Below are 17663 nucleotides of genomic sequence, written 5' to 3' on the forward strand. Positions count from 1 at the left end.
GCGGAGCACCACAGGCTGAAGCGCAGGCGCAGCAAAGGAAAGCTCTGTTGGGGGTCTTTCGTCTTCAGCTTGGGAAGGGACACGTGCTGGACAAGTTCTTTATATTTTATTTTCTAACTTTCCTCGAAAAAGGATTTGAAATATGAGTGATTTCGATGAGGCAGGTGTGAAGAAGCTAAAGGTTGCGGAACTGAGAGCCGAATTGCAAAACCGTGGCTTAGATTCAAAGGGAAACAAACCCGTTTTGGTAGAGCGTTTACTCGAAGCAATTTCTAGCTCCAAAGTCACGGAAGAAAATGGTAGCGAAACTGTGCAAGAAACTGAGGAACAGCCACAAGAAGAAGCAACAGAAGAAAAACAGGTCACTCCTGACAAAGAAGATCAGATTGAGAGCGAAGTACCTGTAACAGAAGAGAGTGAAGAAGTAACGCAACCAAGCGAAACTGTTGAAAGCGTTGAACCTTCGGAAGCGCCTGTTCCTGAACCAGTTCATGAGGTAGTGGAAGAAAAGCCGTCGGAAGAACCGGAAGAAACGGCATCCGAACCAACTGAGCAAGCGGAGAAGGTCGCAGAGCAGGAAGATGACAAGAAGACTGAGGAGGAACCTATGGAAACCAGCCAAGATGAATCGACTATTACTCCGCAACAAACGACAGAAGGTTTGTGGTTGAATAGTTGTTTTGCATATTTTTTCCCGTAAGTCTCTATAATAACTATTATATATGGTAACGCAAGCCTTTTTAAGTGTATCGGTGCTATTTGTATCGGCAGCCTTGCAGTGATAGTCGCACCTTGCGAGCAGAGTCTACTTCGATTCGATCTTCCTAGGAAACAAAATAGGGAAGAGGAAGGAGCTGCGCCATTTCGTATTGAGCATGCGTTAAAAATTCAAATCTATTCGGGTGTCAGTCACGCGTGACCAGAAACCGCAAAACCACGGAGCAAAAACAAACAGTCTGGATATTTTCGAACAAACTCTGGAAAACACGCGACAGCCAAGGTATGATTTCCTTGGAAACTCAAGATAGTTCTTACTTTTAAATTGCCATTTCATTGTTTAGTGGAAAAAATATAGGTTTCTGGCAGATTAGTCTTTGTAATTGACATACGGAGGTTTAGACAGTTAAAAATTGCCACGTGTGGCGATTGATCATGCACACAAATTAAAAAGACAGGATTGACAAGTCGAAACTAGACTGACTCATCTATTTCGGCCGATGAGCAGCAAATCAAAGAAAGTTGTGAAAGCTGGCAGAGCCTTTTTCCTCTTCCTGATTTTCTAGGAAGATCAAAGCTGTTTTGCTCTGCATTAGTACAATGCAGACCAGAAATAAGCATCCCAAACAAACGTGTGTGAAACCAGCATACAAATATCACGCTCACGCGTCTGCGTTTATAATATGCACGCCGAAAACGCACTTTTCATCAAATATAGTTATTGTGTAGGAGTCAGCCATTGTTTATGTTTTATTGTTAATTTCAGCGCAAGACAATAGCTACGTCAACAGTGAAGTGTTTGACAAAATTTCAAATGACGCATGTTTCCAAATGAAATTCAAATCACAAGCACACTCACTTCGAATCCCCTTATGTTTAATTTCCGACATTTGAAAATTACTTTCGCTTCTTGCTGCATCAAAAAATATCATAATGAGGGAAATAAATGTTTTCCTGTGATTTAAAACTTACGAAAGGGCTTTTTTGCATTCGAGAGACACAACTTTTGCCAACAGAAATCAATGATCAGTAAAGTTTATAGTCAATCGACAGCAATAAAATTATCTCACGGAGCAAGACTTAACCAAACGACGCCGTGAAATGTGGTAAAGCCAATTTCACCTGGAAAACGAAAAAAGGAATATATTCAAATGCAAACAAAACATATATACCCCCTCTGTAGTACTTTGTCGAATATTTCAAAATGATTTTTTACATGCATGCGTGAAATTCTAAAGGCACTTTGTGCTTTTGGCAAATGAAGCCACATTACTGCAAGATTCGTTGGAATGCATTCAGAGTTGAAAACAAAATAAAATAATGCCTTAAGATATCTACTACATCCATTTCTTTCTTTAGTTTAGCTTTACGGAGGACAATTACCATGGGTTGGCTGGAAGCATACGGAGTGAAAGTGCAAAATGGGTCTCTGACGCATGGCATCGAAACCCTGTGTGACAAACAACAACAAATTTGTTCAAGCGTCTTTCAGTGCCGGCTGTTTTTTTTTTTCTTTGGGGGTAAACTTGACCTTGCTTGAAAAGCAAATGACAGATAGTAAAAGCAAACACAAGAAAAATTCACTGAAAAGAATGCACTTCCCATCGGTCTGCATTTACCATTGTCTTTTTTTGCGATCCTGGAACCAAATGTTTACTTTTGGGTATCAGATATCTCATGACAACTTCTGTGGTGATATTTTATGTTGACAAAAAACTTGGGATGTTACAAAAACTCCTCAGTAATGTTGTTTTGCGTCTGCGTATGACGCTTATTAATTTTCTGGTCTGCACTGTAGTGCATGAGCGTGAATTATTCATTATTCCACACTAAGAGTCGGTAATTAATAGTTTTAATCCTTCTTGTACAAGGACTATGTACTGCAGGTTCTGTCGCCAACTCTTGTTCATAAAATGTTTTGGTATGTTAGGGAGTCTGCTCACGATTTGTAAAGGGTAGGGCATGGTGTTCCTTGTGTTGTGGTCCAACCAGTTTTCTCTAGCAAAATTCAGTCGCCTGGCCAGTAAAGTCCTGAAAAAGGTTGTGTTATGGTATCTGAGGCCATGTAACTAGAAGGAGAAATGTGTCAAGGGGACTTGAAATGGACAGAAACTGGAACTTAGTAGGAACTGTAGAATACCCTTCCACATCTGTTAGTATTTGGTGACTGCTTCATATGCTCTGTAAAGATTAATTTCAGTTTTATACAGGGATTTTGAAGAATGCTTCAGTCTTACTCTTGAGCTACTTGTAAGTGCACGGGACTTGACAATAAAAGCAAAAAGAGACTCAGGCTATTTTGCTATTCTGGTCATCAGAGGGGTTTCTTTTATTATTATTCCCGATGGGAGTATGAATTACAGTATACTGGTATGAGATTGTGCTCCAATATTATGTAAAGGAATTCATACAGAAAGATTAGGAAAAACCCGAACAAGCTCATACTGGAATCAAATTATTATTAGGAAGTAAGTAAGTAAGAGTTAACACTGAGGTAAACACCTCAGAATAATTATTCTAATAAATGGTGGCACAACGGCAAGAATTAAAATTGATTGCACTTTGAAAAAAAAACACAGTTTTCACCTTGCCTGTAGAAGTGCTTATGCATGTCTTTTCCTATTAAGGGTGCATTCCAGATTTAATTTCTGTCCTTTTATTGTTATTCAACTCTACTTCGTTTGCTGTGGATAAAACAGGCTAAAAACTCACTGACAATCCTGATGCTTTTATTTACTTCTTATTTATTTTTTGGATGCAGCAAATTGGTCTACATTTGTGAGATCGAATCAATGCATGTACCTTTTAAAACTTAAATCCCCTAAACTGTTTTGGTGAAAGTAGTACAAATTTGTGCTGACAAGAACACTTTGAAACAACAGCTGCATGGACATCAGCAGCATTGAATATGCATGTTTTCTCTGTACCGTGAATGGGACCTTTCAAAATGAGATATTGTTAACGTTAGCTTGAGCTGGTTACAAGTAGATCAAATCAAAAGGAGCTTAGTAAACCTTGTGTGTTGCTATGTTATGTTTTCACCAGTGCCGTGGTAACTTTCTTCAAAATTCCAGGGACCGCCTTACATCAGAGTTGGTCACTAGGCACACGAGATGGTTGTTGGCCAGGCGTCTTGGTATTTAAGGTAGCAGTTATCACTCCACTTCTGCTGTTCGTGTCAGTTTACGAACAAGGAAAGCATGTCTTTCCCATCATTTTGAAAGTCGTCAGAGACGTACTCTGTACAATTACAGTGCCACCTAGTAGAGCTAGGGCAATGGAGACCTTTATTCAAAGTAACATGATTGAGAAAACTGCAGCAGAAATTGTTGCAGCAGGGTTCTGTAAATGAAGTGCAAGTGAAGGAAGGTTCTGTGAGTGTGGAAATAGCATGGATGCTGAAAACTATTCACAGAAAGTTAAGACTTGCTTAATTAACCACCTTAAAGATCAAGCAAGCAACTGTTGGTATCACAACATATGTGAGAGAAATAGTGGAAGTCACTTATTCATACTGCAAAAGGAGCATTGTGGAGTCAAGGGAGACGTTCAGTTTTTGTAAAAGACGTTAATGGATGAGAAGTGAAGATGAAAACTGGGATAATATTAACACGAGAAGTCCTGCCTGATGGATTGCCTTTCATTGATGGCATACATTAGCTTTGTTTCAAGAATTGATACTGTTGGCAGATGTTGAATATTATTATTGCCAGGATATCTAATGCAAGATATGAGTCATTATGTATCAAGATTAAGGTAGATGTTCGTGTGGACATTTTATGTAAGTCCTCTTAACAGATTATTATTTGTGTTCTTTTCAGATGAGAAGGCAGATAAGGAGAAAGAACCAGATGATGATGATGTAGAAATTGTCCCTGACACCAGGTAATGTTTGGTGCACCAGTTGGCAGCAGGACAAAATAATTAGCAGAAGATGGGTGCAACATGCACAGCTCGTACATGTAGTTACCTTACTCGGCAAACAGCCAGTAATATTTGAATAAGGACAACTTATCACTGGATTGACTCTCTATGCTTGTATCACCACCAGGAGATTGATTGACGTGTGGATGACACGCAGCATCTGCTAGATGCAGACTGCTGTGACGAAGATGTCTGAGTATTCTACATTTTTATTTTTCCCTCCAGTAGAGTTGAACCTGGCGAGGAAGAGACTCCGCTTGACGACTCTTTGGTCGTCTTGGACAAATGTAAGTGGAAGCAGTGGCGAGTACTTTCAATGTACCGTCCATACAGTTGTTGAAATAAAACCAGCAAGGAGCTCTTTGTAAAGAAATGAGATACAAGATAAGTAGTTAGATATTAATGTACAGTAGCTTACAGCAAGAGGTCTTTCAGTGAAATTAAATTATATATTCTTCTTTTGTTTCGATTTTAGACAACTGTGACCTACATCTCAAAGTTGCACCTGACGGTCTGAGTGGTAAACCCCTGTCAGATGATGGATTTTCTTATCTCCTAGCTGGGGCTAGAGCTACCTGGGGTGCAACAAAGGGGAAAAGTTGTTTTGAATGCAAGGTAATCATGCAATTCCTGTAACTTGTTTACAGAGCAGTAGGTTTGCAACCAGGAAATTAATGGTGTTAGTCTAGCATGGCACTGATTTCAGGGAGGAGTTCAAACATGCGAAGTGTGACATTGTTGAAACAAATCAGCAAGATTACAAAATCTTGCAGATGCTTTTAGAACCCACAGTTTATTGGAGATGCAGTGCCCAGTCTCGTATTTCAACCTTTTTCTTGCAAGAAAATGTGGCCAGTTTGTGATAAGTCTCTTAAAGGTTTAATGTGAGTGAGATAGCATCAGCAAAATCAGCTGTAAGTCAAGGAGAGTTAAATGGAGTGCTGGACGTGCAGGAACAGGAGTAATGGTTGTTGTTTCTGTTTGTGTTTTTAAAGGTGACATCACTTATTTCTGTGGAGCTTCCTGAATCAGAAGAGCTGAAAAATGAAGTAAGAGTGGGTTGGTCAAGTGACTCAGCAAGCTTGCAGCTTGGTAAGTTTGTTGTTTAATTAATAAATTTATTTATTATAATAATAGTAATTATTATTATTATTATTATTATTATTATTATTATCATTATTATTATCATCCAATGCTGCTTGTCCAACTTGCTGACCTTCGTCTTCTTCCCAATTTAGGAGAAGGCAAGGAGTCCTATGGATATGATTCATCTGCTAAGAAAGCTCACGACTCTGAATTCACAGACTATGGTCAGCCGTTTGGAGTCGATGACGTAATTGGCTGCTATTTAGTAAGTGCAAGCACTTTCTTGAATGATGCCTAACTAAGATGAAGTAGGAGAGGAGGCGCGGTGGCCTCATGGTTAGTGTGCTCAACTCCGGATCGAGTGGTCCAGGTTCTGGTCCTGGCCTGGGACATTGTGTTGTGTTCTTGGGCAAGACACTTTACTGTCACGGTGCCTCTCTCCACCCAGGTGTATAAATGGGTACCGGCGAAATGCTGAGGGTAACCCTGCGATGGACTGGCATCCCATCCAGGGGGAGTAAAAAATACTCCTAGTCGCTTCATAGAAGTGACACAGTAAACAGACTTTACTTTTTACTTTACTAAGATAAAGTTACAGTACATTTAAGATAAGAATTATCCACTGTTTTAAATAAATAAAGATCATCTTGACTTCAGTGAAATGTTTGGAATCTATCAGGTAAACCATTGTCCATTGAAAAATTTCTTACCAAAAGCACTTTTTCTAGAAGCTCAAAACTTATCTTTAGCAAGACGATCCCAAATGGCCTGTATATAAATGAATGTAATGTCATGGAGTGCTGCTCTGTCATTCTCCAATAATTATTCAATATTCTGATCATTTCCCTGTTACTGGTTGCCTTGCAGGATTTAGAGAGTGATCCAAAGACAGTGTCATTTAGCAAAAATGGTGAAGATATGGGAGTAGCTTTTGAGTTTACAGAAGATTTGAAAGATAAAGCACTGTTCCCTCATGTGGTTGTAAAGAATGCAGAATTTACTGTCAACTTTGGGTCTCAGGTAACAGTCTCGTTGGAGTTGTTGAAGACAGGTTTTTTAAGTACACACATCTTATGCTACCAACAATTTTTTTCGTCAAGTGGGGTGTCCTTGGACGTTTGAGGTGTCATTGGGTTAAGCAGTGAAAAAAAAGTAAAGTAAAGTAGTGCATTTATATAGTGCCCTTATCACCAACGTCTCAAAGGCGCTTTACAATGATCAATTTACCCCCAGCGGACTGGAAGCATATACAGGTGCAAATTGCAGCCTCTTCTAAGCAGTCCATGCATGCTGGTACTCATTTTACCGACCTCGGAAGGATGGAAAGCTGAGGGAACTTTAGCAGGATAGAAGTTCGCCAAATATTCCAGTCTCGGCAGAACCAGGAATGGAACCCGGGACCTTAAGGTTGGAAGGCAGGGATCTTACCACTGCGCCAACCCCTTCGGATTAGATCACCGCTGCGCCAACCCCTCCGCTAGTGGAGGACACAATGCAGTGTAATAAACCCAAATCCCTTATAAGACTCTGCAACTAAATTTTCATGTCTTGTCCCAAAATTTTTGACTGTTTTTTTTTACGTTTTAATCCCCAAGATAAATGTACAGAGAATCACTTTTATCAAGGGGAAAAGTCATTGCCTGCACTTTGTAATGTTTTGTTAGTATTTGATAACTAAAGACAACACTGTTTTTTCATTACTATTTTATAGGAAGAGCCTTGGTTTCCTGCTAAGGAAGGTTACACTTTCATGCAGTCTGTTGATAGTGAGTCTCTGGTACATGGCACGAGAGGGCCTGGTGATAAGAAAGACTGTGAGGTGGGTTCATCAGGAATGTTAAATTACATTATATTTTTGTAATTTTCATATGCTCTTCTACTACTGTATCTCAAGGTGAGCGGTTCACTCTAAGAATGTAAGTGTCATAATTATTATTATTAGTGACAGATTAAAAACAAGAAAAATGCTGAAAACGCACGGCAAAACCATAAGGGTAATCTCAAATAATGCTTTACGTGTACACAGGAGTGTTAAAGAGCATTCTTTGTTTTTCGAGTTACCTGTCACCTATCCTCCGCGTGCCAGGTGGCACATAGGGCCTCCACAGAAGCTTTCCATGTCTGTCTGTCTACCGCAACGCCCCGCACCTCTTCCCACGAACCCCATCCTCGGTCCTTCTCCACGTTGTCAGGTCTCACACTCTTTCTTTTTCCCTCCGGTCTCCAATTTAACGCCGTCCTTGTATCGCTCGCTCTGTCCTGCCTTAGAATGTGGCCAATGAACTTCCATCTTCTTCTCTTTACTTCCTGACTCACTGGTGACTGGTGACGGTGATGTTTTTCAAGTAGGACACCTTTAAGAACATAGTACTTGTTTTTATTACACCATTTTAAATACATGTACATGTGCGTGAAGGATTGCCAATATCTTGCAGGTTATAATGATGGTGGGTTTACCAGGTTCTGGGAAGACAACTTGGGTCAACAAACAAGTCCTTGATAATCCCGAGAAGAAATACAATGTCCTTGGCACCAACTCTATTATGGAGCAGATGAAGGTAATGTATAATGTATGTAGTGACAAGCTGCTCTTTGCTTGCTCCAGCGAATTGTGAAAGGAAGCAATGTCACTTATTATCACGGTTCTGGTTTGGTCTACCTCCTTGTGTTTTCTTAAGTCTATCATGAAGTTGAAGTATCGGGTGTGCAGCTTTTTCATTTTGTTTTACCCAAGAAATGCTGCTTATCTGTACCATTAATTTTATTTTTTTCTTATCCTTGTGATCAGGTACAGCAATATGATTGCATGGTATACAATGTATGATTAAATGTAACTGTATTGCACCAATATACTTGCTTTGTCATTGACAAATTGGAACTGGCAGTAACATCTGGTTCTGTTGGCTAAGGAAAAAACATGAGAAGCTTGTATAAAATGAATTGTCTCATGAAACAAGTCCACTACAAATTTGTGTTTACTTATCAGCCTTCTCAGTAATTATGATCGTCAATGAGTTTGCCCATTACACTGTACACATTACGGTTTCATTTGATTCAAAAGCTGGCCTTTATCTTACTTGACAGGTATTTGGTGTAGCCAGGAAGAGAGATGCTGGAGGTTACAACAAGTTGATGGACAAGGCAGCAAAATGCTTGCATCGGTTGTTTGAACTTGCTCCAACTAAGACAAGAAACTACATTCTGGACCAGGTAAATTGGTGGATATATACAGTACACACAGTTCTCTAATGCCCAATTGAAACTGTAGGATATCCTTGGTAATTTCTTGCAAGCTAAATCAAAATTCAAAAATACAGTCGCAGCTCCCTTAAGCTTGGAGTCAGTCTCGTACATTGAAGTTTGGACAGGCCACTTACATGTACAGTGTTACCCCTGAAGTGGCCCCCATGGGCTAGTAAAATTGTCTGGCATTAGACAGTAAATTCTATAATAAAAATTAATTATCACTCTTGGGAGGGTCAAAGGGGACCTACATGTTTTTACTGTAGTTCCAAGTTTTTGTCAATGAAACCTCTTTTGTTGTTGTTGTTGTTGTGCAGTCATAGATGAGAAGTCTAAATTCACAGAAAGTTTTTAGTTGCTGTAAAGTAGACCCATGTTATTTTTTGTTTTAAACACGTCTTCCTCCTTTCAATTCCTTGTGTTTCCTCTTTTTAGACCAATGTGTACCTTTCAGCTCAGAAGAAAAAAATTCGGCCATTTGAGGGTTTCATCAGAAGAGCCATAGTTTGTATTCCGACTCAGGAAGAGCTGAGAAAGAGAACAGAAGATCGAAAGAAAGAAGGCTTTGAGCTTCCTGAGAATGCTGTCAGTGATATGAAAAGTATGGCGTCACCTTGTCATTATAACTATTTTTATTCGTGATATTTAATCAATTTTTATGTAATTTTATTTGTTTGTCTTCTGTGCATGCCTCTGAAGTCATTCACTTTCAAGGCAGCCCCACTGACAATTAAAATCATCAGGTGTTAGATTAAAATTGACAAGTCTCAATCTCAGCCAAGAAGTGGATTGAATTATCAAAATAATGACATTAGAATAAAAGTAGGCACCAATGAAATAGTAAACAGAATTAGAGCGTTAAGTTTCAGGGATCAGTAAATTAGGAACATTAGCCAATGGTATTTTGAGTGCAGCAGTAATATTGTAATAATACTTTTAAATAGTTTTAATCAGTATTTAATCGGTGAATTGTGATATTAGGGTTGTTCAGTTGTTAGGTTTTCATTAGTTATTAGGTGGAATACCCGTAAACTACAATCTTGGACAGAATAAAATGCACAGAAATGCCCCCTTCCCCCTTAATCAAAGATGACGAGGTGCGAATGCCATAACCCGCCATTTTCTCATCATTGATTTTGGGGGGAGGGGTTGTTTATTGTTCTATTTAATATGTCCAAGATTGTAGCTCTCAAGCTAAGTGTATATCCATGTTGAATAAAGTATGTCATGTTATGGTTATGTTAATGAGTTAAAGGGGGCATAGTGTTTGAGTGGATCTTGATGTTGTTCACCCATTCATCCCTAAAGTAGCTCTCAATGGTGAGTAAATCGTGTGGTGGTAGACAGAGTAAAATTGACAAATCTCGTTCTCAGGAGGGAATGGGTTAAAACCTCCTACAAAGTCAGCTCTCCTCTTACTCTTTAGTTTTGCTGTTCATAGTTGACGTGATCGCATCTTTTAGTTTGTCCCCTTAAACTTTGCAATGATCGTTAAGATTCTAGACAAGGAGGGGCGATGGTTCGAGCGGGGAGTGAAGGAGGCAATATGGGAGAGGGTGGAGACTCCCTCCTTAACAAGGAGGGGTGGACTGAGGTTTCGTTTGTCTCACTCTTTGGACACTGCTTTGCGCGGTGTCCCATCGTGCATCTTGGCCTGCACCAACGATCGTGCATGAAGAAGCCTAGTGGTTCTAGGTGAAACGTCGCTAAGTTTCAGGTTAATGTCCAGTACTAGTCTTATTTATTTATCTATTTATTCAACTGGATGTCTAACATTCACCGTTTTCTTTGCAATGATCTTTCACACTACAAAATGCAGTTCAAAGTGTGAGTTCCTTTATGAATCTTATAGCACAAAGGTATTTGGAAATTCAAACAACAAACCCAAGGAAAGTTTCATTATTTTCGAGTCAGCTGCTAATAATTATAGGAAAAATTCTTCCCCTTTATCTCACATTTGTGGAAGATACAAGGATTTTGCAAACATGATTTTGTGATCTTCCTGTTATTTCTAGTGAGTTTCACTCTGCCAAAAATTGGAGAGTTCTTTGAGGAAGTTGTGTATGCTGACCAGCCTGAAAACAAAGCAAAAACCATTGTAGATGAATACATCAAAGAAGGTCGCAGCTACCGAAGCCGATCAGGCACTGGCTCAGAGCCACCTTTCAAACGGTCTAGATTTGATGATCGACCACGACATGGTGGAGGCTACAACAGAAACAGAGGTTATGACGACCGTGGAGGCTACAGACGTGGAGGAGGTGGGGGTAGCAGTCATGGAGGCTACCAGAGGTTTGGTGGTGGAGGGCGCCCCAGCCGTGGATATGGGGGAGGTGGTGGTGGAGGTTACCGCGGCGGACGTGGAGGAGGGGGTGGTTACCATGATAGACGAGATCATCGTGGCGGAGGAGGGAGAGGTAAAAATTTATAAGTAGAGGAAAAATACACCTTATTAAATTCTCAACCTCGGATAATGCATTTCGCGTGCTCTGATTGGTTCACTCAATCTCCGTTATCAGCTCATAATTTATACCTTAATTTGACTTTATATGGTAAATAGGTAAATGATTGTGCTAAGCGTTGCTAAGCTAAAAATTTCCTCCCCGGATTGCGAAATTTCTCTCTAAATGAAGCCAAAATAAAAAAAAAACTTTTTTGTGGAAAGTTTGGATCAATTCCGAAGTTTAGAAGTACGCGAAAAGGCAAGAAATGTTTTTGTGATGAGCCTACGTCTGTCTGACCACAAGGTATTACACAACATCGCATCTTCATCAAGTTTTTTCGATTTCGCTCGGGTTTTCTCGCTTTCTTCGCTTGTAATTCTTACTTCCAAATTTTTGGACTTTAAGGAATTTAATAAAACAATTATTCCATTCGCGCTTGTTGGATATGAGACTGGTTATAGCTAACTTGGCGCTACGCGCCTCGTTGGCTATTTACCATCTCATATCGTCATTTTAGTATTTTGTTTCCATGCAAATTGGCCCGTATGGCCTCGCTTTCAAACGTAAAATTCAATAGAGTATTTAACCTTGAACGAAGCCATAAGGGCCAATTTGCGTGGAAACCAAAGAATACTAAAATGGCGGCCATTTTGGAATAAGGTGTATTTAGTGTTGTTAATTGAGGTAAAATGGAGTACTAAAATGTTGGTAAATCAGCCACCACAGAAAAGCAATTTAAAAAATGCAAGATGCCAGAACCCACATAGTGCTAATATGGAGCCTGGATGGAAAAGGCACCATAGAATACAGGATACCTCGGTGTTATTCAAGCACAAGTTGTAGATTTATAGTGATTTTCGGGCCAGTGGGAGAATAGGCCAGTTTCGTATTCTAGCGCATGGGTTGGATCGAGCATGAAATGGAGGATTTTTCGGGGAAATCTTTTCACATGCAAATTATTTCCCCTGCATGAGCCTCCATTTCATGCTAGATCCAGTCCAACCGCGACAATACAAAACTGGCCGATCGAGAGTGCTTTAAATCTCAATCTCTCCTTGGCTTGTTATCACTTGTGTAACAGACAGGGCAAGCTGAATGAAACAATGGGCGGGCTTCTGTCTGATGTAGAAACCACCCATTGTTACGTGTGTTTTCTTGTCTAGGTGGTTATGGTGGTGGAAGTTATGGCGGCAGTGGAGGATATCGGCAGCATCAGTCATCGCACCGCCAACACCAGTCTCCCCAGCAGCAAAGGCCACGGTTCCAACAGAGCTATGGCCAGCAACATTACAGTCATGCGCAGCAATCAAGCAGTCAGTCGTACAACCAGCCTCAACAACAGCAACAGCCCCAGCAGCAGCAGCAGTATGGATCGGGATCATCTTACAATCAGTACTACAGCTACAATCAGGGATACCAAGCACCCACAGGATACCAACAGACTGGATATGCACAACAGCAACAGTACGGCCAAGCTGCACAGCAATCCCAGCAACCGGGGAGTTATCAGAATTACCAAAACTACTACACAGGATATCAACAGCAAGCGGGCTATGGCAGTTACGGTAGCACAGGGTATCAGTAGACTTGCTTTGATAAAGGAATTACGAGAAACTAGTTATACACGTAGTTAACGTTACTTCTACGTAAGGACAATGTATTGATAGACGTGAAAGTGTTCCTTCTTGAGACTTACGCGGCCATCAGTTTAAATTAGTATCATTTTTTTTTGTTTCTTTCTTTTGTAAGGAAAATCGTCTTGAGGAAAATAGCGTCTAGTTGAATATTAAGGATTTTTTGTTGTTGAACTGTGAGAGAGATGGTTGAAATATTTTGGGTTTTTTTTGCGATGATCATTTCTTCTTGTTAGTATAAATATTTGGGAGTTAGAATTTCCCCGCTCACTGGAATCCATGTTGCGCTTAATGAAGGTTGACTCCGGACAGAAAACGCTCTTTTTTGGGCTGTGGTAGACTGCTAGCATTCCCTTGTGAGTAGTCGAACCGTCCGCTTTAGTCACGCCAGCAAGCCAAGGGGAAAATGGGGAGCGAGATAGCGCGCTGTCTCCATTCTCCTTAGGGCTCAGTTGCGTGACTAAAGCGAGGTTCGACTCACTCACAAGCGACTGCTACCAGTTTAGGGCTGTGTAGTTTCACCTTCCTTGGACTGGAATGTGTTTACCTATCGTTCTTCTCAGGGGAGGGGGTGGTGCATGCCCTTATCGAGTTCTTAATACTCGAAAGGCAGTGCAACCCGTTCCACATTTTACTTGTGTATATTTCTATCTTAACAATTATAGGCTGTGAATAGTTCTCCTAACTCAGTAGCTGAATTATTCGGTAGGCTTTTCTATGATGTGTTTTTAGCTTCAGCCTCGATTTTACCAACTTGATTGTTTGAATAATAATAGTTTACACCCTGTAAGGAGGTCGTGATGATGTGCTCATCGATCGCTGTTAATAGCTTCGTTAGGTCTCGTGTTAATAAAACACTCTTTTGCCTTTTTGAACCGTTTCAAATGCTTCCAGTTCATCTCGTTTGCTATAATGCATTCACAAGAGACTGCTTGCAGGCCAGCAGGGTTTACTTAAGTCTGCTTATCACAGGGTTAGTGCTACTCCTTGAAGTCTTTGAACAGCCCTGGAATTTTATTTTGGACTTCAAGGGCGCTGGAAAAGCCCTTGAGAAAAAGGATTTTGTGGAAAACTGCTTGAATTTTTGCTGGGGTGAAAATTGTTGAGATTGCATCCTGCAAAGTTAGAAAAGAGACATTTTAAAAATTGAGCCCAAAATTGACTATTGGGGAAACATTAACTCAAAATTGAAATGCCCATGCGTGCGCTTAACTTGCAGGATGTGGTGAGGAATATCAAGGTAGGCTTTTTCAGCAAAGAAAACACTGAAGCACTATGTATGGCATAGAAATCTTGTTATAAAGACTCCTTGAAAATCAATTCCTGGTTATTGAAAACTCCTTGAATACTCGAGGAATTTTACAGACAAATATCTGACACCAACCCTGTTATCAGGCCACTAGTTGGGCCAATTAGAAGGCCCCAGGGAGGTCTAATGCTAAATTTATCCCAAGCTTTAAAGGGGCACAGTCATGCTAACCGTTTTGTTATTAGGTCAAAACTGAGTAAAATCTAAATTACTGCTTTAGCTCGCACGTACATTCCTGACAGCCCACTGAAATGGTATGAATGTAATGTACAAAGAGCCATTCTTGTTTAATTTTAGGCACTTTCTGCGGACGTCTCCAAATTTCAGGGTTCGTACTAGTCCTTGAAAAGTCCTGGCATTTCATTTTGGACTTCAAGGGCGCTTGAAAAGCCCTTGAAAAAAAGGATTTTGTGGAAAACTCCTTGAATTTTTGCTTGGGTGAAAATTGCTGAAAATTGCGTCATGCTAAGTTAAAAAGATATTTTCAAATTGAGCCCAAAATTGAGTATTAGGGAAACATTAAAACCAATTAAAGTGCCCGTGGGTGATGTGGTAAGGAATGTTAAGGGTGGGCTTTTTCAGCAAAGAAAACACTGAAACACTATGTATGGCATAGAAATCGTCTATAAAGACTCCTTGAATACTCTTGGAATTTTATAGACAAAATCCAGCACGAACTCTGAAATTTGAAAAAGGTGGCCAGTTTTTTCAAGGTTCAATCCATTTCCATCCTCTCAATCTATAGATACAAGTAACAAATAATAGCTACAGTGGACTTTACTTGTTATCGGCAAAAAGATTACCATTATTGATGCAAAGACGTATTTCAGTGTTTTGAAGGTTGACTGAAATAGTGTGACACTGCCCCTTTAATGTTTATCCTATACGAAGCATGCACGCTTCCAAGGCTGAAAACCATTTTAAAAGGCGTATGTTGGCGCACGAAGCGTGCATTTGCACGAATTTAGACAATATACCAGCATTTTTGCGAGCGTAGATAACCGTTCAAGCAGGAACCTGCAACTCCAATACACTGGAACGGCATTTTCACAGATCAAGCTATCTTGGCTTTCACGGTTGACCATTCTCTATCCCATCGGTAAATATTTCTCATACAAGACTTGTGATTAGCCGGAAAAGACTTGTTTGGTGGGAAAACCAATCTAAAAATAACTTGGTTTGTAAGAACGCCGTTCCACAAAAACAATTAACTTGTGGGCTCCTGGGTCAAGATGGAGTTTCAGTTCTTGATGTGTCACGTGAGTCACCAAACCTGAAATTGAATCTCAGGTACGAGGCGAATAACGAAGTACCCGAAGAAAACTCGAAGGAATATGGCATCATCAATGCAAATAATAAGCTCCTAGAAGATTGCCTATCACGCCGAATGGAGCTTGTGAAAAATGGCGAAACCTCCTTTGACTGGAAGGTCGTCGATAGGGGGTGTACTACAAGGAAGTTTGGTGGGCTTAATGCTCTTCAATATATTTTCAAATGCCTTGTTTTTTAGGATACCTGTTGGCGAACTGCATGCCGATACCCTAGGATGATAATCAAATTTGACTTTGACAAAGGTCCTGAAGAGCTTGATGAACGAGTTCATCATTATATTACATCCCGTTTGCTAAGAAGAGATTTGAAACTAATGGTCACACCATGCATCCTCATCAAGCAATGGTTATTGCCAATGCTGATAGCGATTATAAATTCTTGCATCACGCAAGTGTCCTAGATCTCTTTATAAGTGCCCAGAATCTCAATTTCTCCGAGCACATCACGCATTTATGTTAAGAACAAAAGTCAGCGATAGTATAGGTTAGAATGACGTTATTATGACTGGCACTAGAGTCGGGTCTAGGTCTCTCTGGCATCCAACGGTCACAAGTGGCTAACAACGTCACGCGTCACACGTGCCTGTTGGAATCATTATATAATAAAACTAACTCGTTATATAATAAATTCGTCAGTCGTTATGTAATAAAATACTTGTGAAAAACGTGTTGCATATGATTAAAAGGAAATGTGAGGATACCTTCTAGTAAAACTAACAACAATGAGACAAAAAGGATTGCGCAATTGGGTAAAAATAACCTCTTTGTTATAGTTATAGTGAACGCATGTAAAATAAATTAGGCAGGAAGTTCTGTAGTCACACAACGGTTATACACGGAGCCCATTTAGTGCCACTATATTTTCCTCATCAATTTTTATTTATTGAACTTTTTTGGCACGACTATTGCTTTTCTTTTTGACGTCTTTTTTCTACAGCACGACTTTCTTGGCACGACTTTTCTCTCACCACTTTTTTTACACGACTTTCTTGGCACCACTTTCTTGGCACCACTTTTCAGATCTTCTAAAAAGTACACATGGAACATTTTAGGCGACATTTGTTAAAACAGTGGAGGTTCTCTTTAACGGCGAATTTTTACATAGTGCTCTTTGATACTATTTAGGTAAATAAAAACATATGGCCGTGAAGAAAGCGCAGAAAAGAAAGGCCGAAATACATGTGACAAGGAAATACATATGAGATGGTAAAAATCGGAATGTCTCATGTGAAAAATGAGAGAGAGTGAGGTGAGCTTTATATTGCTGAAGACAAAATGTCGAGCAAATATCAAAAGCTGGATGTCAAAAACAATGAAACTAAAATCAACCAATTCTTCAAACACCGTTTTTTTAAGTTATGGGAAAAAACCTCTTCGTTTCTTTTTTTTTTTTTTTTGCCAAAGTTCCAGCAGGTTTTCGATAGCTTGGCTTTCCAGTGTTTTTTTTTTAGTTTCTGAACGCGCGGCTCAAAAAATTACTTGCAAAACACGATATATGCTCGAATAACTTCCTTTGAAATACAAACAGATCCCCTGGGTATTTCCACTAAGTCCACTAATAACAGATCATTCACATACATCGTGGCCTTATGCTAAACATCTCTATTGGGTTTAAAACCACAAGGGGCAGCCGAGTGGTTTTAGATCCAAGAAGTTTTAGATCCATAACTGTATTGACAGTAGTTGACAAAATATTTGAGCAGCTTCTAAGTAAACCGATGTCAAAAAAATTTTGAAACGATTTTTGGCCCCTTTATATCAGCGTACCGTAAAATGTACAGCTGTGAGACTATATTGGTTCGTTTGGTCGAAGACTGGAAACATGCAATTGACCACTCCGAGTGGTACCAGTAAACCTGTCGGCGTATTATCAACTGATATGAGCAAGGCCTTCGATGCGATGCATCCCGCCTTGCTGCTGGCTAAACTAAGGGCTTACGGCTTCTCAGATGGGGCCTTATCACTGATGCGCTCA

General features: G+C 39.9%; 1 protein-coding gene across 2 annotated transcripts; it reads left to right on the plus strand.

The window, feature by feature from the left end:
• Positions 1 to 50: 50 nt before the first annotated feature.
• On the plus strand, positions 51 to 13919 carry LOC137985351 (heterogeneous nuclear ribonucleoprotein U-like protein 1). Of its 2 annotated transcripts, none has more exons than XM_068832934.1 (13): positions 51 to 659; positions 4539 to 4602; positions 4867 to 4928; positions 5117 to 5256; positions 5637 to 5733; positions 5880 to 5992; positions 6595 to 6747; positions 7439 to 7546; positions 8163 to 8285; positions 8812 to 8937; positions 9406 to 9571; positions 10986 to 11387; positions 12578 to 13919. In XM_068832934.1, the coding sequence occupies exons 1-13, from the start codon at positions 143 to 145 to the stop codon at positions 12997 to 12999; spliced, it is 2493 nt and encodes an 830-aa protein (XP_068689035.1). In that variant the 5' UTR covers positions 51 to 142; the 3' UTR covers positions 13000 to 13919. The 2 variants fall into 2 exon arrangements, with proteins under 2 accessions (XP_068689035.1, XP_068689036.1); XM_068832935.1 differs by having other exon boundaries at positions 4870 to 4928.
• Positions 13920 to 17663: the final 3744 nt, after the last annotated feature.

The sequence above is a fragment of the Montipora foliosa genome, chromosome 14, assembly GCF_036669935.1.
Source record: "Montipora foliosa isolate CH-2021 chromosome 14, ASM3666993v2, whole genome shotgun sequence".
Lineage (NCBI taxonomy): Eukaryota > Metazoa > Cnidaria > Anthozoa > Scleractinia > Acroporidae > Montipora > Montipora foliosa.